At 47.0% G+C, this 25,387-nt stretch overlaps 1 protein-coding gene across 1 annotated transcript; it reads right to left on the reverse strand.

Annotated features, from left to right (window-relative positions):
- Nucleotides 1–3,604: 3,604 nt before the first annotated feature.
- On the reverse strand, nucleotides 3,605–5,905 carry LOC142432565 (ubiquitin carboxyl-terminal hydrolase 29-like). The gene has a single exon (XM_075537792.1). The coding sequence runs from the start codon at nucleotides 5,903–5,905 to the stop codon at nucleotides 3,605–3,607; it is 2,301 nt and encodes a 766-aa protein (XP_075393907.1).
- Nucleotides 5,906–25,387: the final 19,482 nt, after the last annotated feature.

Genomic DNA, 25,387 nt, shown 5'->3' on the forward strand with positions numbered 1-25,387 from the left:
TATGCAGAATGCATTAGGAAGTGGATTGTTGGAAGACGCAGTTAGGTTAAAATTTAACACACCATCAATGGATCTCTGTTATCCACTTAACTTTAGTCTAGTTTTTAATATTTACTGCTTTCTTTTCAATTAAGGTTTTGATCTGTTTTTACTTTGGCATTGTAGTTAGTTTTTGCTCTTTGAAGAATGTTTTTCTGTATAGGTAGCCCAGGATAGGTAGATCTATAGAGGCAGTAACTGGGTTCATGTTTCTTCTGGGGCATGGCACGTGGGAGGGAAATGGGGAGCTAATAAATATGCGTATAAAGACGAAGGAAATATTCGAACTCTGATGGTGCGTGATGATTGTCTGACTCTTCTTGACGTGCTTGGACTATTGAGCCGCATGCTCTGCAAATCGTATGAATCACATAACAATAAAATTGTTTGAAAAATAAGCAAGTTGGTGTGTTCCCATCCTTTCTCAGCAGGAGCCTCGCAGTCATGTTTCCTTCGAGCCTGATTTGTTTGCTTCTCTAGGAGTCCACGGTGCATTCAATTTTCTTCACTGACACCACGATTCAAATTTTCACTCTAAACACACGGGGTTTGCATTTTCTGTTTCTAGGAGAGGGAAAGGAAACTGCTCAGCGTCCCTGCGTACATTTTATTTTGTTTGCTGCTTATGGTTTTGTCTTCTCTAAAACGATCATTCCACTCTCTTTTTGTTTAAAAAGAATGTTGCTGCTGTTACTACGGCAGAAGCTAGCACTCTGCTTCACAGGTACGGTAGCAAAATGAACCCCAGAAACGCTCTACGTGAGAGCAGTGGGTCTCAGCGTTCTCAGCATGATGATTTTTCTGCACTTAAAGCTGAATAATACCAGTTTATTTCACCTGCTTTGGGATCATGAGCTATGCATCCAATGACATAAAGTAAGCACAATCTTCTGGGTTCCAAGCAGTGGTAGGATTAAGATAATTTAACAACCGGTTCGCTGCCCTAATGACAGTTTTAAGTCTTCAATGGCCAGAATACCAGGAGGTAGATTGTTATTTTATGCAGTTCACACTTAAAAAAGTACAATAAGAGAGATATACAAACTAGATTATGTTATAAAACTGAGTATTAAAATATTAATGAAAAGTTAAACAATACCTGGCAAAAAAGCAATGAAATAGTAATTTAAGATAGTCCCGTGTTGCCTCTTGATTCGTGTCCTCACCTTGCAATATTCTTCGCTTGTAATCGAGCACGGTCGCCTGTGTGATTTATCCGTAACCATCGTTTTACTTTAGGAGGAGGGTTCCATTCCAATTAGACGATAGTCAGGGGGTTTGAGATATTAGAGACAGGCAACTTCTCTTCTCTGAACCTACTACGTTCATCTCTGAAAAAGTCCCTTCCGCTTCTGCCGAACGGACATCAATTGTTGTAATAATATTTCTAGCGCTTTGAACACTTTCAGAAATTTCAAATGTCACTCATCATATCTCCTGGGAATTTGGGGGCGTAACACAAAGCTGAAACAAATGACAGCGTGCCATCCTCTGATTCTTTGGCATTTTTATGTTCTATGCTTGTTTACATGGGGCTAAAAATGTCATATTTCACCAAAAGTATTAGAAGCTTGATGAAATAAATAAATAACGATCACAAGAACAGTTCTGTCTGATTTTTGTATAGCTATGGACCGAATGAACATCACTGTGTAAATTTATGATTGAGATATTGAGCAGTTGTCCGTTCACCCACCTCGCCGAGAACGTTAGTTACCAGTTGCATTTTAACAACTCATTTGCCGACTCAGCGAAAATTTCACACCAACCCTGTGTGAACTGACTGGATTCCACCTGGCTGCAGGTCTTGCTCTCCAGAATGTCCATCTGTACATTCGTCTCCACGCCAACACAAGAAGCTTGTTTAGTATTTCTTATGTTCTAAAACCTGTGGTGATAAGATCTACAGCATCTTCACCAATTTAACAATTTCTACATGTCCACTTCAGTGACTCTGATGACACTTTTTTTTCCATTCTTATTGGGAATTAGGTAGTATTTCCAGACCACATCATCAGTTTTACAGACAGCAGTGAATACACATTGCCATTTCATGTATGCCACCATCAGTTGCTACGGTTAATTCTGACTCATGACAGCCCTGGGCTGTGCTCCACAGGTTGTCCCTGTTTCTTAGGATGTTTTCTTGTAAACACCAATATATTCACCAGCACAATAATATTGACGTCTACAATTCAATGAGACTCATTTTTCATGTCCTGCCATCATTATCTCTACCCTTTTGCAAGATAGCCCCCGTCATCTAGATGAATCCAGTGTCCCTCCCCTGACCCTCCCAAGTCTCTTTCTTTGGAGACCCAGTGCTGTGGTTGTTAACGAGTCGGGCTGCGAATGTCAAAGTCAGCGTTTGAAATCACGGGACACTCCATGAAAGATGCAGACGTCTGTTCCCATTATGGTTTTCAGACTTGGGTACCCACAGGGGCAGGTCTGCTTTGTCTGTAGGGTTCTGCTGAGTTGGGGTGAATTCAACGGCAGTGGGGTTTCTTCTTTCCCTTTTCTTACCTTATTTCGTCTTTGTGTGTGTGTGTGTGTGTGTATACATATATATCTCCATTGGTCTCTATAAACTTGCTTATTTCATAACTGAGTGTACACTATTATCTGTCCTTTAGCTTTCATAGAATGTAAACTGTAAAAGAAATGGTTGTTGGGAAGGGCATGCCCAGATCTTCCATCTTTGGTTACTTGGTGAGAAGTTTCATGTGTGCCACAGAGGGACCCTAACCCAGCAGCAAAATGGACCAAGATGCTGTACACGGGAGAACAGGGCCTCTCGCAGTGTAGGCTGCATCACCACGTCCATCACACTGCTCCCTCATGCCCAACTGTTTTTGCTTCACCAGGTTTGAAGTGGGAACCACCCATGAATGTGCGTTTCTAATGGGTTCCCCAGTGGGTTAGCTCCCTAGTGTTGCAAGGCTCGAAGCAGCCAAAGTGGGTAACATTCATGAACAGAACATTATTTTTCCATGTTGTGTGTGGGTAGAGATGTGAATTTGGCGTTCCATCTCAAGGGCAAGGTTTTATAAGCTCCCAAATGTCCTTGACCCCTTTCAGCAATGTGGTCCAGGCTTTCTTTGATCCTAAAAGCGTGTATTTAATAATAATCTAATTCTGTTACAATACTCGGTACTAGATTAATATAACTGACATCAACCCCCCTCCCCTTGGTCACATTATAGAGGGCAGGATGTACAACACAGATTAATAGCATGAAAACACGAAATGAGGGATAATTACATAATATGATAACCGTGCCTTAGTCAAATTGACATGCACATCGGAGGAACATGCTTGAATCCCTAAACCAATTCAAATTATTACACCAAGTAAGGATGAGCATTTCCAAACCTCTCCCTGAAGAGGGAAGAATGCTTGTTATGCAGAGTTTTGGAAAGCATTTTCCCAGACTGCATGTGCATGAGCAACGAGGCCCGTGGCCTCATTGTCTCCATATCTGTGGGCAGAGTTGAATTGTTTCTTCCCAAGAGAGTGGTTGTGAAGGCATCCTATGAGCCGCGGAAAAGGAGTTCATCGACAATTATTCTGTGTTCAGGGTCAGGGAGTTCCCTGCCTTGGTGACAAGCATGTCAAAGATGTCATTGTGCATGTAGAAGAAGATGTAGCCATCCTCACGCCTGTCCTCCTGCACACCGGCCTCTTGGAGCTGAGAGACCCGCAGATCATCGTACGTGAACCAGGCCTGCTTTGTAAAGTCATAGAGGTCACTGACATAGTGGCCTGACTGTGTGCAGCTCCCTAGATGGCTGACAGCACTGATGAGCCTGTAGGCATGCAGAGGCTGCCCCACGGCCCCATTCCCCTTGGCTTCCACTTGGGGCATCGCCGTCTCTAAGTTGTCCTTGTTTCCAGGGGTCTCCCCAGACGCCAATGTTCTGGAGGAGGTCGGGCTGTCCTCTTGCAGATGGAACCCTGTAGAGCTCATTGGTTTGTCCTCTGGGTGTTTGAAGGCGTCTGACTCCGTGAGGCTTTGGGGACCAGGCTGGTGACAGGCTTCCAAGTCTCCATGTCTTTGAGGAAACGCCTGCTCAATGTCCTCATAACCACTCATCCTATCACTGGGCTGGAGCTGCCCAGCCGCTCTTTCAGATCCTTTTGAGGACTCCATTTTCGTGTCTGTCTCCAAACCGTCTTGTGAACTGAGGGCTCCAGAGCTCCTGTCTTGAGAAACTTTCAGATTTTGAGTTTTTCCACTTGGGGCCTGGCTGTCCAAGGGGAGAGGCCCTGTGCAGTCTTCGTTGCAGTAAGATGATAAGATTAGATATTTGGGAATGCTAACCGACTGGTTATCCTTCACTAGCAAGTGGCATGCATCCAAAACGTAGCGTTTCAGGTGGACAATCAGGACCCTGGGGAGCCTGCTGACATTTTGGATCGCCACAGAAAGGTCATGCTCACACTTCCCACACTTGTACTCAAGTTCCTCAGCTCTGAAGAAGAAGTCCAGAGAATCTTGGAGAGACCCCGCTCCTGGGTGTTGATCTTGGGGCAGGCTGATGGAGAGGTAGTTGCTCAGTTCTGTCTTGCAAACCACCTCACCACAGGCTTTACAGAAGATGGAATGCTGCAGCTCCACCTCAAAGTTGGCCCTCACAGGACAAGCACAGTCTCTCGGGGCAGCCTGAGCAGCCAGCACCTGAGGCTCTGAGTGCGCACCAGCCGTCTCCCTGACTCCCTGGCCAGTGCTCTTCAGCTTTTCCATGTCTTCCGTCAGCTGGCTCAAACAGTGTCCTAGAAACTCCTGTGCATCATTCTGTGTGTTGCTGGAGTAGATGTCAGACACCAGAGAAAGGGCCCCTTTTATATTCGTCAGTAACTCTTTCTTGGTCTCCACATCACATACATCTTTGAACACAAGCAGCTGACGCAAGCACAGGATAAGGGTTCCGGCGGGAAACATCTCCCATGGGATTCCTTGGTGGATTAAATCCCCAGCAAACGATGGCACTGCAAACAACGACTGTAGAATGGCGTTCATGTAGCAGGTGTTCCCCATATTGGGGAAACCTTTCCCTGATTGCTCCGGGGGAGTCGCGTGAGGTAGCTGGGACTCATTCCATGGGGGCTCATTCTGGGCACCGCTGGGCTCGGACATGAATACCAAAGGGCTTTGTGCAGAGACCCTCTGGGTGTCATGAACATTGTCATGGGGATGAGGGCTTCCAGCAGAGGTGGTGTCAAATGAAGGTCTATGTTCGGATGTCATATTATCGACTCTATTTTCTAAGGTGCACAGCTTCTTCCTGTTGCTTGGCATGCATGTTAAGTCATCTCCCTCAAGTTTCTTGTGTCGGTCAGAGCCATCCTCTCTCACAAAGTCCTCACCCACTTCTAGGTTTGATGTCGCCATTTCTTTTAGTTCATCGCATGGGTTTTCTAATGGTCTTTTCTCACCAGGTCTTGGTGCCTTGGAGGGGAATGGGGGCATTTCCTCCAGGACTGAGGCTCCACTTGTGGGGTCTGGCTGACTGAAGGACTCGGGCCTTGGCTTGCCACGCGCGTTATGCCAGGGGACCGGGTTGCTTTTCTCCTGTGTTGTCTCCCTGCTAAGGACACCGCAATCATGGTCAGGGCTGGCGGTTGTTTTAGCTGCCTTTTGGCAGTGTTTGTCCAGAAACATCTTCAACTTCCCAGCATCTCTGCAGGATAATTCCTCCAGGTGAACGGAAAAATCATTTTGGAATGATAAACGGAGATTAATTCGTCCTGCTCTGGAGTAGCGATGCACCGTTATTGTAATATCACTTAGCTCGAAAACCCCTACACATGAATTCGAGTCGAAAACAATGACCAGTCTGCTTTCCTCCTCTCCTTCCACCATTTCAATGCAAGCTCCTCCCAGTTTAGTCATCCCCTTTCTTCGGCTCCATATTTGGATGACACAGCGTATGTCTGGAGGACTCATCGTTTTCTGAGGGAAAATATTCACGTTACCTTCAGAGAGCAGAGACATACTTTAGTCCAGAATGTATTATCAGTATCCCCTCCACCCGGCACTACTACAGCCATGTCCAAAGCCGAGATCACAGCAAATCCCGGTGAAGGTGGGAAGGGACTGCAGTGGTCACGTACAGGTTGGAGAGCTGTACTTGCTCAACAGTGTGAGGAAAGACATACATGGGAGGAGGTGAAAGAATGGCATTCCCCAGGCAAATACGCTAAGTACCCTCTCTGAACAAGGTTTAGCAAGAAAAATGAGAGGATAAATAAACAAGCCTGACCCTCCGCAGCAGAGCAGACAGCTGAGCAGCCCAGCCTGACAATTCACAGGGAGGACGCAGTCTTGAAAAGTCCTGCCAAGCTAGAGGCCGCTTGACTCAATGGACCCGGGGCTCTGCTGGACAACCACCCTCCAGTGATTCCGCATCGAGGAGAGGAGACGGTGATGCCATAAATCAGTGCAGAGAAGGCATCTGATAACACTCACTGTCTATTGTTTTAAAAGGCTCCGTAAAATAGGATTGGAAGGGAAATTCTTTAAGATGTTAACATGTTAGCCATCAGTGATAAATGAGTGACCCGCTTCTATTCCTTGGAGAAAACCTGAAAACCTTCGGATGCTCCACATGGCAACCAGACAGGGTGCCCTTCACCAGCGCACATCTATCACACAATCCCGGCAGCCTGAGCTGCTGGACTTCAAAAGATGTCAAAGGCATCCAAATCGGCAAAGATGTGGCCAAGTCTATGGATGTGCAGATAACAGGATCTTAGAGGTAGAAAATTCTGATTCTCAATAAAGAAATTTGTCAAAGTCATTAAAAAATTTGGCATGGCAGTGGACAACGAGATCAATTTACAAAACTCAGTAGAGTTCTTATATATTCAGGAAGGGGAATCTGAGAAGGAGGTTTTTAAAAAGTAAACAACTACTATTTAAAATAACCATCTAAAGATAAAGAAAACTTAAAATAAGTCTGACTTTTGTACAGAGAAACAAAAGACTTACATAATAAAAACTATAAACAAAGCACAACAGAAATAATATGATTCTGCAATCTCTCTTTTCAACATTAAACCCAAAGAAGTCTAGAACAAAATCCAATAAGGTATATGCACACCCATGTTGGCCGTATCTATATCTACAGAGCAGAGATGGAAGCAACCACAGATCCCACCTGTGGAGGGACGTATAAGTAAGTCCTGGTGCATGCATACAGTGGAATATTATGAATCCCTCAATAACACAAAAAGAGATTGTCAACCACCTCACCGCTTGGACAGATTTGGAAGACATGAAACTCAGCAAAATCAAGTCCATCTCATAAAGATAAGTACTGCATGACATTATAGCGTCTGTAAACTATTATAAAAGGGGAAAAAAGAACTAAGCAAACTGGTTTTTAACTCAAAGCAGGAGACTCTAGAGGCGAATGTTAAGTTAGTGGGGAGGAGGCGGGGACAGGGAAGGGCAGGAAGGAAACTGGAGGGGCAGCGAAGAAATGAAACAGCGTAGACTGATGGCTCGGGGGCTGGAGTGCTTTTCATGTGACACTGTTAGTGTTCAGTTGAGCAAATCTAACGCCCCTGTGTCTGTTCCACTCCAACAAGAGACTGGGTGGTGCAGTGGGTTAGGAACTGAACTGCTAAGCCCAAGGTTGGCAGTTCCAAGTCAGAGGTCAGTCCATGTGAGGAAGATGAGCCTTTCTATTCTTGCAATAGGCTGGGAACCAACGGGGGCAGTGCTGCCGTGTAGCTGCAGGTCCTGTGGGTTTGCTTTGAGTTGGAACGGACGGAAAGGCTGCGGATGCAGCGAAGAGAAATAGGGATCACAGCCATGGACATTCTATTCTATGAGACTGTTTCTTTCATCATCCGACCTCAACACCTGAACTGGCCTGAGTGGCTCCAAAAGGAGGGAAAGTCACACCAAAATGGACTTCATTGGTTTTGTGGTGCAGTGACTACTTTCAAATAAATTATATAAAAAAGGAAGAAATATGGAACTCCCTTTTAAAAACTGGAATAGTTCAGTGGCAGACATCATGTAGACCAATGGACATCCCCTCACAGAAGGGTCACAAGGAAGAGACGAGCCAGTCAGTATAGTACCGGCGAAACACACAGCATTCCTCTAGTTCTGTAATGCGTCCTCCCCCCACTACCATGATCCCAATTCTACCTGACAAATCTGACTAGACCTGAACTAGATAAACCCTTCAGGACCAACAAGGAGAATAGCGGTACCAGGAGGATAAGGGGAAGGTGGGGGAGAAAAGGGAAATTGATCACAAGGATCGACATATAACCCCCCTCCCAGGGGGGAAAACAACAGAAAAGTGGGTGACCGGTGACAGAGGATGATGTAAGATATGAAAATAATAATCTATAATTTATCAAGGGTTCATGAGGGAGGGGGAGAATGAGGAGCTGATAGCAAGGACTCAAGTAGAAAGAAAATGCTTTGTAAATGATGATGGCAACATATGTGCAAACGTGCTTGACACAATGGATGAATGTATGGATTGTGATAGGAGATGTAAGAGCCCCCAATAAAAGTACTTTAAAAATATAAAGAGATGCAAGGGTAAGGTTGCTTAGAGAAGAGGTATACTCTAGCCCAGGTGGCAACGAAGCATGGTAGTAGGGCAGGAGGAAAGTCAAGGGAGATGGAGGAAAGAGCTAGGAGTCAAAGGGCATTCATGGAGGTCTAGACAAAGACATGTACATGCAAATATATATAGGAGGATGGGGAAATAGATCTATGTGTCTATATTTATAGGTCAAGTATTAAGGTGGCGGAAGGACCTTGGGCCTCTACTCAAACACTCCCTCAATGCATGAATACCTTCTTTTATTAAATTGGAACTCTATGATGCTCACTCTCCCGACACAACGGCTGGAGCCAAAGTGGGTGAACAAGTAAATGTGGTGAAGAAAGCTGATGGTGCCCGGCTATCAAAAGAGATAGTGACTAGGGTCTTAAATGCTTGAAGATAAACAAGCGGCCATCTAGCTCAGAAGCAACAAAGTCCACATGGAAGAACACACCAGCCTGTGTGATCAAGTGGTCCCGAAGGGATCAGTTACCAGGCATCAAAGAACAAAAAATCATATCATTGACTGCACACCTCCATGATAGGATCGCTGAAGACAAATGGGTGCATAAGCAAATGTGGTGAAGAAAGCTGATGGTGCTCGGCTATCAAAAGAGATAGTGTCTGGGGTCTTAAAGGCTTGAAGGTGAACAAGCGGCCATCTACCTCAGAAGCAAAAAAGTCCACATGGAAGAAGCACACCGGCCAGTGCGATCACGTGGTGCCAAGGTACCAGGTATAAGGCATCATGCAAAAAAAAAAAAGATATAAGTGTGTGTATGTATGTGTATATGTGTGTATATGTATATATGTATATATATACCATATTAAATGAAGGGGGAAGTGCAGAGTGGAGACCCAAGGCCCAAGTGTAGGCCAATGGAGATCCCCTCATAGAGGGATTTAGGAGAGGAGATGGGTTAATTAGGATGCGAGGTAGTACTGATGAAGAACACAGCTTTCCCCCAGATCTTGGATGCTTCCTCCCCCCAACTACCATGATCCGAATTCTCGTTTGCAGGGCTGGATAGGACAGAGGCTGTACACTGGTACATATGAGGGCTGGAGGTACAGGGAATCCAGGGTGGATGATACCTTCAGGACCAAGGGTGTGAGGGACGATGCTGGGAGAGTGGAGGGTGAGTGGGTTGGAAAGGGGGAACTGATTACAAGGATCCACATGTGACCTCTTCCCTGGGAGAGGGACAGCAGAGAAGGGGGGAAGGGAGACTCCGGATAGGGTAAGATATGACAAAATAACGATGTATAAATTACCAAGGGCACATGAGGGAGGGGGGAAAGGGGAGGGAGGGGGAAAAAAAAAGAGGACCTGATGCAAGGGGCTTAAGTGGAGAGCAAATGCTTTGAGTGAGAATGATTGGGGCAGGGAATGTATGGATGTGCTTTATACAATTGATGTATGTATATGTATGGATTGTGATAAGAGTTGTATGAGTCCCTAATAAAATGTAAAAAAAGAAAAGAGGAGAAAAAAATGATTAGGGCAAAGACTGTACAGAGTGCTTTATACAATTGATGTATGTATATGTATGAACTGTGTTAAGAATTATATGAGCCCCAATAAATTGTTTCTCATATATATATAAAGAGATGAACTCTCACTCCCTCACCCTCCCCAAACCCCAAGAATAAAAATATCACAGGATTGAACATTTCCTCCCTTTGGCATGCATTAGGGATAATGATGGGGCAGGAATGGATACGGGCATCCCACGTTCATCACAATGGCAAAAAGATGGTGTCACAGGTTGGATTCTGTAGAGAAACAAAACCAGCGGCACTTCTACGTAAGGGTGTGCAGAGAGGTGTTTACATCAGGAAACGTCTACAACTTACCAGGTGTAGGAAGCTAGCGTCCAGTTAGTGTCTGTGAGTTAGAAGGGACACCCAGGCTCTTCCTGGTTTGTGCAGCGGAGGCGGGTTAACTGGTCAGGAAGCAGGAAGCACACAAGCCGATGGCTGAAAGGATGAATGAATTCAAGGTTGACAGTTCCTTGATGCGTCCTAGGGTCAGGAGGCAAGGTGGCAGGAGGACAATGAATGATTTGCAGCACAGAGATGGCACAGAAGTGACACATTTTCCCAATGAGTTCAATAAAAAAGGGGCAGGCCACACCCTTACAATTTCATAAATGTTTTTATCTAATTACTGGGCTTCAGAGTTAATTATATTATGGAAGATTCTGTCATGGGTTCCTACTGAAAAACTATTATCTCCTGTAACCTAGGATGTCTCTCTTACACATACATGCAGAAACACAGAAATATATCTGTATTCCATTTCCACCTATATACCGCATATGTATATATATGTGTGTGTGAAGAGGGGCTGATACCAAGGGTTCAAGCAGAAAGCAAATGTTTTGAAACAGGATAGGAGCATATGCACAAATGTGTTTGATACAATTGATGTACGGATTGTTATGAGTTGTATGAGCCCCAAATAAAATGATTTCTTAATAATAAGAAGAAAGAAATAAAATGGACCTCATTTCCCAGAAGAACCCATTTTTAGTTTTTAATGAACTTGTAAAGCCCTAAGGTCTCGCTTCAAAATAAAAACAAAACCCTAGCTCATCTAAAAAATATGTATGTATGTGTGTGTGCAATGTACACACATGTATATACGCACATATACACGTCTCCCAATATCCCAACACATATAATGTTATTCTTATCAATTGTCACTAGACTGTAATTCACGGTGACCATACTACAGGGCATAGTCGTGGCTGTGCAACATTTTAAAATTTTAGACGGAGAAACATGGGTTTCACAAGTACAGGAAGAGGTTTTCCAGGATGCGGCAAGGTCTTGGGGGAGGGCGGGATGTCCGGTTGGAGAGAAGTTACCACGACTTATCTGTCAGTTTGTCTTACGGCAGTGACTTGTGAGTTGCTGTGATTCTGGAAGCTGCTACACCACTGGTATTTCAGATGCCGGCACGGTCCCAAAGTGAAGCGACAATGAAAATGGAATCAGCTGCCCACTTCAGATCAACCTTGTGCAAATTTCGAAGGACATGACAAGGCCCTGTGGGTAGAAGGCCAGCACTGGAGGGACTGGATGGAAGTCTGAAAAGGAAGGGAAAAATTCAGTGGAAGGGCGCTTACTGGGATTCCTCGCTGTCCCGACGATTCGGGCTGTATGTTTGTGTTACACATCAAGAGCACGGGGGGGGGGGGGGGGGGGGCTAGTTGGGCTGCTAACCTCAAGGTCAACCGTTCCAAACCACCAGCTACTCCATGTGGGAAAGGTGAGACTTTCTGTTCCTGCAAAGAGTCATGGTCTCAGGAACCTCCCAGCTCCGTGTTGCCCTGTCCGTTAGGGCGAGAACACTGCATGGTTTAAAATCAGCAAAGTTATGGGACAATCTCGCTGGTGATTCCGATTCAAACTGCATGTGGAGCAAATACTCAGAGAAGACAGCTTAGCTGGGGAAGAATGTGGTATCCCTTTCGGAGGAAGGCTTAGGAGCAACCGTTGATATGCAGATGACACAACCTTGCTTACTGAAAGTGAGAAAGACATGAAGTACTTGCTGATGGAAATCAAGGACTTGTCTGCAGTGTGGGCTAATTCTCACAATCAAGAAGGCCAAATGATCACAACTGAACAAATATCAGGTAACCTCATGATAAGTGGAGCAAAGGCTGACATTTTCAAGGATTTTGTCTCGTTGGACCCACAATCAATGCTAATCAAATCAATGCTAATCCTCAATCAAAGCAGCAGCGAAGACATCGGAAGAGTTGTGGTAGGTAAATTAGCAGCACGAGACAGCTTTTAAATATTGAAAAGCAAGGAGGTTACTTTGAGGACTAAGGCCGGCCTGATCCAAACCATGGTACTTTCATATGCTTGTGAAAGTTAGGCATTGAATAAAGAGAACCAAAAAAGAAGCGATGCATTTTGAACTGTAGTGCTGGAGAAGAATACTGAAAATACCGTGCACGGATCAATCTATTTTGGAAGAAGAAAGGCCAAGGGACTCCTCAGAAGGAAGGGTGGGGAGATTTCATTACGGACTTTGGACATGTCAGGAGACGCCAGTCCCTGGAGAAGGACGTCAGGTTTGGTAAAGAGGAGGGGCAGCAAAGAGATGGGCTGACACCCTGGCTGCAACAATGGGCTCAAGCATAGGGCCAGTTGTGAGGGTGGTCCATGACCGGGCAGTGTTTCATTCTCTGGTGCATGAGGTCATTATGGGCTGAAACCAACCCGAGGGCACCTAAGCGCAACACGGAGCTGCTATCAGACGGAATCCACCCCCGAGAAAGATGGGGCATGAGTAGACTGGAACACATCTAGGTTCATCCCAATGATACAAGGTGGTGCCTTAGTCAGGTTTCTGCAGAGAAACGATGCAGTGACACTTCTCCGTGCACAGATACAGAAAGGTATTTAATAAAAAAATGACTCACTTTGTCCTAGAAACCAGTAAGTCCACGCTGATTCAATTCTGTAGCTCAGCCAGCTGCAGTCTTCATCCGACTTGTGTCAGTGGGGCTGCTGGTCTAGCCCAAAGCAGGAAGACCACAGGCTGGTGGATGGAAAGTGGAAGGAACCCAAGGCTTGCAGGCTGGTGATGGCTCCCAGGGTTCGCAGGATACGGTAGCAGGTCCCTCAACCGGGTGCAGGGCACTCATCCAATAGAGTGGAGGCGCCTTCCCTGAGTCTGCTGAAAGAAGGGCAGCCACACCCTCGAGTAGCCTTTTCTGTAACTGCACTCTGGTGGCTATCTGCTAAACGGGTCCCACGACTGCTGGTTTCTTACAGAGTTGACTGTGTCATGGTAAACCCCATCACAGAGCTTTGACGATAACATACTTCCCGCAACATAACTTGCCTCTCTTAAACAAATTCATGCACACATACGGTTAAAGATCCCATTTTCACCTCTATAGGACATGTGTGAATGCATGTGAAATGTATGTGAAATGCTTGTATGGACACACATGTACAAATCAACAGTGTTATTTCCGATCACTGACACTAGGTAAGTTTGGGCTCACCTTGTCTGTGGAAACAGCTGACGGAGAAGCTCAACGTCAGCAGCTAAGACCAGGCCAAGGTCTGACTGTGGAACAGGCCATCCACGGCTCACACATACGTTCAGGCTGAAGTTGAAGAAAATTAAAATGAGACCATGAGCGCCCAAATACTATCAGAGTATATCCCCCCTGAATTTAAAGAAGATTTTCTGCGTTGAACAATAAGGACAGAAGACCCCGACGAACCGTGTGGGACATTGAGAACATTATCCACGAGGAATGCAAAAAGTCATTCAAAAAGACAAGTAATATACCGGGAAGGTAGAGGGAGGGTGGGCTGGAAAGGAGAAACCGATGACAAGGATCTACATGCGACCTCCTCCCTGGGGGATGGACAACAGAAAAGTGGGTGAAGGAAGATGTGCAAGATATGACAAAATAATAATTTATAAATTATCAAGGGTTCATGAGAGAGCGGGGAGCAGGGAGGGAGGGGGGGAAATTAGGAGTTGATGCCAGAGGTTTCAGTGGAGAGCAAATGTTTTGAGAATGAAGAGGGCAATGAATGTACAAATGTGCTTACACAATTGATGTATGTATGGATGGTGATAAGAGTTGTATGAGCCCCTAATAAAATGATGGTTAAGATACATAAAGATTATAATAAAGTCAAAGAGAGCATGAGAGATAGAAGAGAGATTGAAATAATGGAGTCAGATAAAATAATAATTATTTATAAATTATCAAGGGGGAGGGGGGAGGGGGGAGCGGGGAGGGAGGAGAAAATGAGGAGCTGATGCCAGGGGCTCAGGTGGAGAGTGGGCGTTTTGAGAATGATGATGGCAACGTATGTACAAATGTGCTGGACACAAATGATGTATGTACGGATTGTAAGAAGAGTTGTATGAGTCCCTAATAAATTTTTTTTAAAGAGAAAAGGGCAAGTAAAGAATAAACAAAACATCAAAGTGGATGTCAGAAGAGACTCTAGAGTGGCCAAGGCAAATAGAAGAAATGATGTCAAGAGCTGAACAGAAAGCTTCCCCCCAGGGCAGCTCAAGAACACAAGGGAAGATATTAGCACGAGATGGGCAAAGACCCGGCGTTAGGAGCCCCCAAAGGAAGAACGTACTCAGCGTATCTTAAACAGGAAGGGGTGAGGAAAAATTCACACCTCGAGTTGCAAAACGGAAAGATTCCACGGGCAAAGATCGAATGGTTCTGGAAACATCAGAGAAGCTGGAAAGCTTACACAGAGTAACTGACAAAAAGGAGCAGCCAACATTCCATCACTTCAGGAGGCAGCCGATGAGCAATAACCAGTGTTACGGAATGAAGTCACTCATGCCGCACTGAAAGCATTAGCCGACGCTTTATGTTGGGTAGCTCTGCTGCACAACACATCTTACAAGTGTCGAGAAGCAAGGAGGCTGCTTGAGGGCTACAGTGTGCCTGCCGCCACCATCGTATTTTCAATCACCTCATGCGCCTATGCAAGCCGGACAGCGAAGCAGGAAGACTGAAGAAGAATCCGTGTGTTTGAACGGCGGCGCTGGAGAAGAATGCCAAGTGTGCCACAGACTTCTTTAAGGACAAGCAAATCTGTCTTGGAAGAAGTGCAGACAGGCTGCTCCTCGGAGGCGATGAAGGCAAGACTTCATCTTACATGCTTTGCACATGTTATAGGTGAGACCGAGAAGCCCCTGTGGAGTACAGGCTATTGGGTTGGGCTGCTAATCACAAGTCAGCAGATCAAAACCACCAATGGCTCCACGGTTCTTTCAACTGCTGTAACGATTTATGATCTCCGAAAGTCACAGGGGCAGCTCTGCCGTGTCCTACACAGTAGCTTGGAGTTGGCATCAAGTCAATAGCAGGTAGTTTTTGTTTTTAATCAGGAGAGTCCAGTCCAGGGAGAATGACATCATGTACTGACAAGGTGGTTTTAACAATGGTCTCAAGCACAGGAACAATTGGATGATGGTGCAGGGCCAGGCAGGGTTTCATTCAGTTGCGCATCGGGGTGTGATGGGTCAGGATGGACTCGATTGTACCAAACAACAGCCATCACTCCTTATGTGATGTATGAAAATTCGGGGGCTCTTATGCCCAGTGGATATAGTTCCATTTGGGGGAGCATTTCCCCTTATACCAAGGGAGAGGATTATGGTGGGTTTAACACCTGCCTTGGGTAAAGGTTGTGGACTGTGATGTGCTCTTGTTCCTTGAGAGAATCTCTAAGATCCCATTCCTATGGAGAATGTGAACCAAACCAAATCTTTTGTTACCTGGAGGGCAACTTTAAGCTCCCACTTTATGACCTCTCTGACAGAGCCTTGTTATCAGAAAGAGAGTATCGTAAAGTAGATTACAGCAGACAGGTTCTAATGTAACATCTTATCATCTGATCTCCCTTTTGACCCATTTTAAAGTTGTTCCAGCTTTGTTTTGTTTTTTAAGTGTAGGAATCCCTTCTGACCATACACTAGAGATGTGCGTAGACTTGCTATCATAAAGAATGCACTGGAAAGTAGAGTATTACGGTTAAACTATAAGATCTGATCATTTTAAAAAAAGACCTGATAATTTCACAGTCAGTCCATTCGATTCATTTTAAATTTGTTCTACTTTGTAATATTTTCTATGTTCTTTTAAAATGAGGCGATCTGTTTAATTTCATTATTGTTAGTTTGTGTTTGTTGTTGTTTTAGTGTTTTTCTGCATATGAAATCCAGGATAGTTTGATCTACCGAGACAGTAACTGCTTGGGGGTATGACAGGGGAGGTTGTGGAAAATCGGGAGCTATTAGCAAAGAGTACAAGAACAAAAAATGTTCTAAAATGGATTGTGATTGAACGATTGAATTGCATATGAATAATATACCAATAAAACTGTTTAAAAAGAAATTAATGCTAAAAAAAGAAGCAAGTTAAAAAAAAAAAGAAAATGTATGTAATGTCCTCAAAAACATGGGAACAGAAATACCATAGAGTCTAGAATTTCCTCTTCTCTGTGTGTGCTATAGAGAAAGATGGGGGCACAAATAGGTATGAGCACACCCATGTTCATCACAATGGCAAAGAGTCGTCTTGGACTAAATTCTACAGAGAAACAATACAGTGACGCATCTATGGTACGTATATAGAAAGGAATTTATACCGAAAGTGGCTCACCTAGTTGTAGAAGCCGGGAAATCCGTCCGATTACAGTCTGTGGGTTCATGAGATGCTCCAGGAAGCTCCTGGCTTGTGTAGTGGGGGCTGCTTTTCTAGCCAGGAAGCAGGACAGCCACCGTCGGTGAGCGTAAGTCCACTGAATGCAAGGCTGGCGGTCACATGGTGGCTCCAGGTAGCAGCAGGCGATCGCGCAGCAGGTCCATGAACCAGTTGCAGGATCCCAAGTCAGCAGGAGGCAGGAGCTTTCCCACTGCATCTGCTTAAATCCGGACAGCCACGCCCTTGAGACATCTTTCCTCCACTTACACCGTATCTGTGATCTTATCAAGGGGTCGAACAACTGCTGCCGGCTGACAGAGTCGCTTGTGCTCTGAAAACTCACGTATTTCCCATGCCATAACTTGTCTCTTTTCAGCCTGGCCTGGGAGAAGGGCAGGAGCCAAGCCACAGGTTTTGGTTTGGTTTTGTATTTCCCCCTTGGAGTCATGGTTAAGACTCCACCTTAGTAGAGCGTGTTAACTAAGCCAGAGCCAGCGTGGCCTTGTGGTCAACTTAACATCCCTGCTTTGGTACAGGGTGTGAAGCAAAGCCACACTCTCTGTTGATAGTTCTGGGTTCCCAGCCGAGGTGACACGAAGGGGATGGGCCATTGAGAAGGTATAGATCTAGCAGAAATGACAAGTTTTCCCACAAAGTCTTGGAAAAGGGTGGAGTTTTTCCTTCCAACTCCCTCAAAGCTGTCTTCTAATCAAAGGACCGCACTGCGGTACAATTGAGGGCGCCTCCCAGGGTTGAGTCTGTTACGGTAGATGCCGTCATGGGGTTCTCCAGGCAGCAGGTGTCCTTGAGCAAAGCATATGGTTCTTGTTCACGTGCACACCTGCAAACAGCCATCTATACCCCACTTCCACCTGCATATGCATGCATCTCCCTTGTCCACAAGATATAATCACTGTCCTGTTCTGGTAGAGACCACTAAGTTCTGATTCATGGCGACCCTGTGAACAACAGAACCAGGCTTTGTCCAGGCCTGCGATGTCTTCATCTTCATCATCTTCATCCTCCTCCTCCTCACTGGCGTGCTCAGTCCATTGCTTTGGCCTCGGTTATTTGAGTGCCTGACATCCCAGTGGACTCTACTTCCAGCAGCACATCTGCTAAGACCCCACCTGGTTTACTTGCTGCCCTTTGAGCAGTGAACCTGCAGGCCTCTCTTCAGAGTCTGGCCTGGTCTGGAGCCTCCATGGAAACCTGCTGCCCTGCCTTATCCTGTTCTGTTTGAAAGACCCGTGATGTTCATTCTAGCCTGGAGACCACACAAACGCCACCAGGCGTGACAAATTGAGCACGCACTGTATGCCGGCTGTAAGCCATTTGTGAAAGATGGCTATGTTTTGAAAGGCTGGTAGGTAACCTGAGAGTGTGTTGTTTTCTGGTCTGGCATGGTTTAGAACCGGATGCGGACGGCTCAGGAACAAGGTACCTTAGAATTGTGGTGCCGGTGAAAATATGGAAAGCATCTCACCTGGCAACATACAATGGCGTCTCTGCTGGATTTGGCAGAGACGCAAATTCAGCCATGATGCCATGTGTATTTGTAGAAAGACCTCTCTCTCTCTCTCTAGTCCAAGGACTGTTTGTTGGCCTTTAGGAGTATTTTCCATTCCAGTCTGTTGGGGCACCACACCCTGGCCCCAAAGTCCACCTTCAGCATTCCCTGAGGACCTCGCTGCTCCATTCCCTTGCTGTTCTGTTGCACCCCCTTAGTGTTTTGCCTTGGTGTGGCAGGATCTTGGGCACAATTCCCACACTGTGTCTCCGGTGTTGTCCCCTGTAGGGCTATGGGTCGGTGAGGGACATCATGTCTCATAGTGGGGCCAGCCATGTGGTCCTCTCTGTGGACTGGCTGCTCTGAGCGGGAACATTGTCCTCAAGGCCTGGTGGGCCAGGATGTGCTCCACTCTCTCCTCCTCCCCCTTCATCTGCTCCCGTGTGTGCCGATCAGGTATGTCCCTCTCCCGGAGCTGCAGATTCAGTGCCATCCTTTGAAATAAATTCTTCTCTGGGGAGGGACAGGTGTCCACGTAGTTGGGATTGGGGTCGGCTGTAGAAAGACATTTCTATCAAAAAATGGTTCACCGGGTCAAAGCTCTGTGTTGGATGAGAAGCTCCATGCTGGCCCTGACTGCGGCAGCTGGGCGGGTGGACGGGTCCGGGTGCCATGAGACCCCAGGATGGGGGGTGGAAAAGTGCAATGAAGCCACCCTTGGCGGTCTGTAGACGGCTTCTAGAATCAGCAGGGCTTGCGTCAGGGGTAAATGCAGCAAATGCTGGTTATAGACCTGACAGAAGTGGTCAGCTGTCCAACTGAGTCTTTCTTTCAATTTCCTCAAGGCGGTATCTGACCAAGGGACAGAGTGGATGGTGTGGTGGCAGATCCCGCCATGGGTCACTACTCCAGCACTGCAATTCTGGTCACCTAACCTCTCTTACACACACACACACACACACAAACTCCATCTCCACCTAGGTACCATATGTGTAAGTACGTGTACCATTCCCACATGAGTCTACACCCACATGCATATCTCCCAACATCCCCACCCCTAAAAACAGGGTCATTCTAATTCCTCGCCACTGAATACACCGATTCGCGATGACCCAATGTACAAATGCTACACGACCTCACAGTGGCTGTGCACGATGATAAAATTTAGAAACTAAGAGACATGGTTTTGTCACCAAATGGAGCAGATGTTGAAGGCTACAGTGAGGCCCTGGGGGTAGTACGTGGGGACAGGAAGGGACAGGGTGAAAGGCCAGATGGGGGATAGGGGGAACAGGGATAGACCCACACACAAGACACAAAGGGCTTCCTGGGATATCTCACTCTGCTGCAGGGCTGGGTTGTGCCAGTGTGCTGTGCCCTGAGAAAGGGGAGCATCAGGAGCTCTGGTGGCTGAGTTGGTCATGAGTTGGGCTGATAACCTCAAAGTCGGCTGTTCCAGACCACCGGTGACCGCATGGGCCACAGATGAGCCTTTCCACTCTCCTAAAGAGTTACACTCTATCTATGTGAATGATGGGGAGTGCAGAGTGGGGACCCAAAGCCCATCTGTAGACCATTGGGCATCCCCTTACAGAAGGGTCACCAGGGGAAGACGAGCCAGTCAGGGTGCAGTGTAGCACTGATAAAACTTCCAACTTTCCTCTAGTTCCTTAATGCTTCTCCCACCCCCCACTGTCACGACCCCAATTCTACCTTACAAATCTGGCTAGACCAGAGCATGTACACTGGTACAGATCAGAGCTGGAAACACAGGGAATCCAGGACAGATAAACTCCTCAAGACCATTAATGAGAGTAGCCATACCAGGAGGGGAAAGGAAAGGTTGGGGGACAAAGGGGGAAGCAATTACAATGATCTATATATAACCCCCTCCCAGAGGGACGGGCAATAGAAAAGTGGGTGAAGGGAGACATTGGTCAGTGTAAGACATGAAAAAATAATAATAATCTGTAAAATATAAAGAGTTCATGAGGGAGGGTGGGGAGAGAGGGAAAAATGAGGGGCTGATACCAAGGGCTCAAGTAGAAAGAGAATGTTTTGAAAATGATGATGGCAACAAATGTACAAATGTGCTTGACACAATGGATGGATGGATGGATTGTGATAAGAGCTGTACAAGCCCCCAATAAAATGATGAAAATAGAAAAAAAAGAGTTACAGTTTTACCCACCACAAGGTTGGATAGATACCGCCCCCGCAGGGGGATGAAGAACAGAAATGTGGGTGGAGAAAGACAACGTACAGTGTCAGCCATGAAATAACTATAATGTAGCGTAGATCAAGGATTCACAAGGAGCGGAGCTGATACCAAGGGCTTGAGTAGAAAGGACATGTTTTGGAAATGTGGATGGCAACCAATGGGCAAGTGTGCTCAATAGCATCGAAGATGGATGGTTATCAGATGTGAAAGAGCCCCAATCAAACGATTAATTTTTTAAAAAAGTGACATCCTTGCAAAACCACCAGTTCAGTTTTCCCTGTCCCTGAGGGTCCCTGTGAGTTAGAACCCCGAGTAGAGAAAGACGGGACGAGAACGGATCTGAGCACACGCATGTTCGTCAATTAAGATGGCATGTTGCACTGGGTTCCACAGAGACACGAGACAGCCGCTCTTCTGTGGATTTGCATACAGAAAATAGCAACCACAACAACCACAACGGAGGGAAAAAAATGGCTCCCTTAGTTGTAGCAGCTGGCAAGTCCCCTCTAGGTCAAGTCTCAGGTTCAGCTCCGGACTTCTCCTGACTTGCGTCACTGGGGCCGGTTGACCAGCCAGGAAGCAGAACAAGCACACAGGCTGGTGGATGGAAAATGGGCCCATCCAAGGTTGGCAGTTGGTTGATGGCTCCTAGGAGCGGCGGGTCATAGGGCAGCAGGGCCAACCAACCTGTGGCCAGAAACTGAGAGTCTTTAAGACCCCACCTCAGTCAGGAGTGTTCACCCAACTAAAACCTTTGTTTCATTAAGGGCAATTTAAAACAATTCGGGGATGTGGCATGCCCCGACCCTCCCTTCCCACAGACGCCTTAGTTAACTGATCCCTATTTCGAGCTCTGTTTCTTGCACGTGGTTCATCCCTTCCCTGCTGATTGCCGTCTGAACCCAGGAACCACCGAGGGATGCTTCCCACCCTGCACTCAGGTGGGGCTTTCATGCTGCCCTGGGGGGGGGATAAGGTGGAGGGAGGGGGGAAACAAGGGTTTTTGTTTGGCCAACATGCTCCTCTGAGGCAAGGTCTGAGAAATTCCCTTGAGGGAAAAAGGGTGTGCAGGGGTCATGCCCTTTACTAAGGTCAGGTGTGAACCCCAACCCAACCCTGCCCATAGTAGAGCAGCCCTTGTTTCCACCATGAGACTACAGCAGAGCTGTAAAGACCCAGCATTTACAACGTTTCATGAGAAGTTCTGGCTTTAGGAGCCCTCCAAACACAGCCTGTCCTGGGCCACCCACCCACTTCCTCTTAAGCTTCAGGCCACTGGGCCAGCCATGTGTCCGTCCATCTCTTTTTCACTGTCCCTCTAATTTACCGGGCACGATGTCCTTCTGCAGGGACATGTCTTTCCCGATAACAAGCCCAGCCTATGGGAGATGAAGCCTCATGTTCTTGCCTCTAAGGAGCACTCTGCCTGCACTTCTTCCAAGATGGATTGGCTTGTCCTTTTGGACGTCCACGGGGCTTTCCATGCTCCGAGCCACACAATACAGACACGCAGATTCTTCTCCGACCTTCCTTATCCAACGTGAATGGAAATACAAGGGTCCGGGGTCAGACACACTTTAGTCTCCAGAGGAGCCACTTTACTGTTTAACATTGAAAAGGGTCTTCTCAGCAGATTCACCCAGTGTAGCCTGTGTGTCATTGGATCTCGGGACTTCTGCTTCCACGAGCATCGTTGGTCAGTACAAGCTGGAGAAATGCCTTGACCACTTCTATTTCTTCTCCATTCATCATAATGCTACCTCTTGGTCTGGTTGTGAGGATTGGGGCCAACTTCATGTTGAGTGTCTATCAAAGCAAAGGGCGCACTTCTTTCTCTTCATCAGCAAGCGGCCGGAGTCTTCCTCACTCCCAGCAAGCAAGGTTGTGCCATTGGCACGTCCAGGGGTTCATAGGCCTGCCTCCAATCCTGAGGCTGCACTCTCTTCATATAAGCCAGCTTCTCCGAGCCAGCTTCTTCCTACTCAGCGTACACATTGAGTAAGTCTGGTGAGAGGATACAACCCCAACGCAGGCTTTTCCTGGTTTTACATCATGCATAGCCCTTCTTTCTATCTGCCGCTTGATCCATGTAACAGTTCTGCCTGAGCACAGGAAGTGTTATGGAATTCCCATTCCTCCCAAGGTTATCCATCATTTGTTACAGATTTTTCCAACAACCTGAAGTATTGGAAGCGCTTAGTTCTCTGAGCCAGGAAATTGGGAAGAGTTTCCTGGCCAATTAACTGGAAGAGATTCATATTTGTATCCATTCCAGCGAATCCCCGCAGAGTGCTGAAACTGTAGAACAAGCACATTGATATCACCTGCTAATAAAATTACGCAAACAACCTGAAATCAAGCAGCCATCCCCTCTGGAAACTCACAAGAAAACATACACTTTAGGCAAACCACAAATGACTAAGCTGCTCCCTCTTCGGGTCAGTATGAGTAACTGAGGCTTCTTGCTCTTCTTGCTCGGCTCTAATGAGCCCTGGTGGTAGAGAGGTCAAGAGTTGGCTGCCACCTTCGTGGTAAACGGTTCGAACCCACCAGCATCTCAATGGGAGGTAGTCTGAGTGCTCTATTCCATTCCAATAAACAGTTAAAGTCTCGGACACCCACGGGGGGTGCAGTCAGCATCGATTCAAAGGCAGCAAGTTTGGTTGTTCTCAATGACCAGGGGCAGATTACCAATGATTGCAAGGGAAGCGAAGGTTTCCTTGCACTTGACCAATGTGTAGTCAGTCCTTTCACACGGACATGCTGAAATCCCCCTGACTATAAGTAAGCGCAACAAGCCTGTGCTCACCCGGCTCACTGGGCGCCCCCTTTCTCTCTGTAATTGTCCATTGGAAGGTGCTGTGACTCGAACGGATGGTGCTATAAGTTTGGGAGCGAGACTGCTGCTGGCCAGCTCCAGATGCAGATGTTGTGATGTGTTGGAAAACGGTGAAGATTCACTAGGGATTGGGAACTAAGCACCAGAGACGCCTGGATGAGCGGGGCTCTTGGAAGACCTGACACTGCCAGCTGAACTTCTAAGAAGCACAGACAAGATCCAGTTATTCAAACACTGGGCTCCACAGCCAGATGTCAGGGTTTGAACCCGCTGACTCAGGACAGTGGTGACAGTCTTGGGGACCCCGTGGGGACAGATCTCCTGTGTGCTGTCAGAGTGTGCTGTCAGGTTCCTAAAAGTCAGAATTGTCATGACGGCAGTGGATTTCTTGGGGTTCTGTCTTGCTTTTGGGGTGCAGCCTGCCAGGGAAAACCTATCAAGCTATACTCCATCAGAGAATGGCCCTCGGTTGCTTACCCACCTATTCACCAACACCTGGCACAAATCCAAGTCCTTCGTCCATTCTTCCCGACACCTGTGAGGGAGGAGGCCGCCTGCCCCTGGCCGTCTTCATTTCCGGAGGAAGCAGCCGGGGTGCTCAGCCGCTGTTGGGTTCCAGGTAGTCTCTGGCTGGAAGGCACTGGCCCTCCTGGACGCTCACAGGAACACACTGTGTGACTTACCTCTTTATCCAACGTAAGGCAAAGTCCTCAAAGACAAGTTCTCCATCCTCTGCGCGGTGTGTGCCCCTGCCTGGAACAGCGCAGCTGCACGAACATTTTGAGGACTGAACTTGTCAATGAAGTCCTGAGGCTTAGAGGTAGGACGGAGTAAGGAGGCAGTGAGAGTCATTGAACCCTTCCCTCTCCCCGATCTGCCTCCTGGGCTGGGAGCAACGGACTGGAAAAACTGGGGACCCCCCCACTTCCCATCACCAGGAACTCTAAACCAGTGGTCCTCAACCTTCCTCATGCTGTGACCCTTTAATAGAGTTCATGTTGTGCTGATCCCCCAACCATAAAATTATTTTCACTGCTACTTCATCACTCATTTTGCTATTGTTATGAACCCCTTGAAAAGGTCCTTCGGCCTCCCCGAAGGGGTCGCGACCCACAGGTTGAGAATCCATGCTCTAAGCTCTTCTCCAGCTGGGGGTACTTTCAGCCCCCGCTCCAGCAGCGCCATCTTCTGACGACTCACGACATTCCTTGCGAGCGTTTTTGCCTGGGTTTGCAGCATCTCACACTAAAGCACAGCCAGCCCCAGCCCCTTAGAGGAGGGGAAGGCAGGTCTTGGGTCTGACAGATGCAGGGATTGAGATGGAGTTCCTGGCTTCCTGTGCTCAGGGCACAGGTGAAGGGCAATCCCCTGCCCCGCCGCCCCCCTCCTCTTCTCCTGGCTGCACCAGCTGTCCAAGAGGCCTTCCCACTGGAGGCTCCCGAGCAGGTCCTGAAGAGCTCACTTCTGGACTCTGCGCTTGTCAGCTGCTCTCCCATGGGTCCTTGACCAGCGATCCCACAGCCCTTCCCTCTTTCAAAGTACGTTCCTGGGCAGATCCATCCTTTCCATGAGACTTGTTACAGACGTGCTCTTCTTTCTTCCTGCCTCCTCCCTCCATATCCCCTCTCTCCTCTCCCTGTACCCACCCCTGTCCCAGGACTCCTCTTCGTCACCAAAGTCTTGTGTTTTGTGTAGGAACCACTCGCCTTTCCCCCTGTTTTTCTTTATAATACTGGTGTCGTCAACCATGTACCTTCGTACGCTTGGCTAGGTTTGCTAAGCATAGTGTCCTTGAGTTTCGTCCATGTCTTCCAGAGATTGAGAGTTGTCATGGTTTTTTATGGATGCATAATGTTCCCTTGTATGGCGATACCAGAGTACGTTCACCCTTCTTCGACAGGAGGGGGCTTCTGTTTGTTTCTCGTTTGGGCTACTCTGGAAATCACTGCAGTAACCATAGTGTGC

The sequence above is a fragment of the Tenrec ecaudatus genome, chromosome 18 (assembly GCF_050624435.1).
Source record: "Tenrec ecaudatus isolate mTenEca1 chromosome 18, mTenEca1.hap1, whole genome shotgun sequence".
In the NCBI taxonomy this organism is placed as follows: domain Eukaryota; kingdom Metazoa; phylum Chordata; class Mammalia; order Afrosoricida; family Tenrecidae; genus Tenrec; species Tenrec ecaudatus.

What these genes read in the sequence shown, in the direction of transcription:
- LOC142432565 (XM_075537792.1), bottom strand. Translation starts at nt 5,905, where the DNA reads ATGGTGGAAGGAGAGGAGGAAAGCAGACTGGTCATTGTTTTCGACTCG.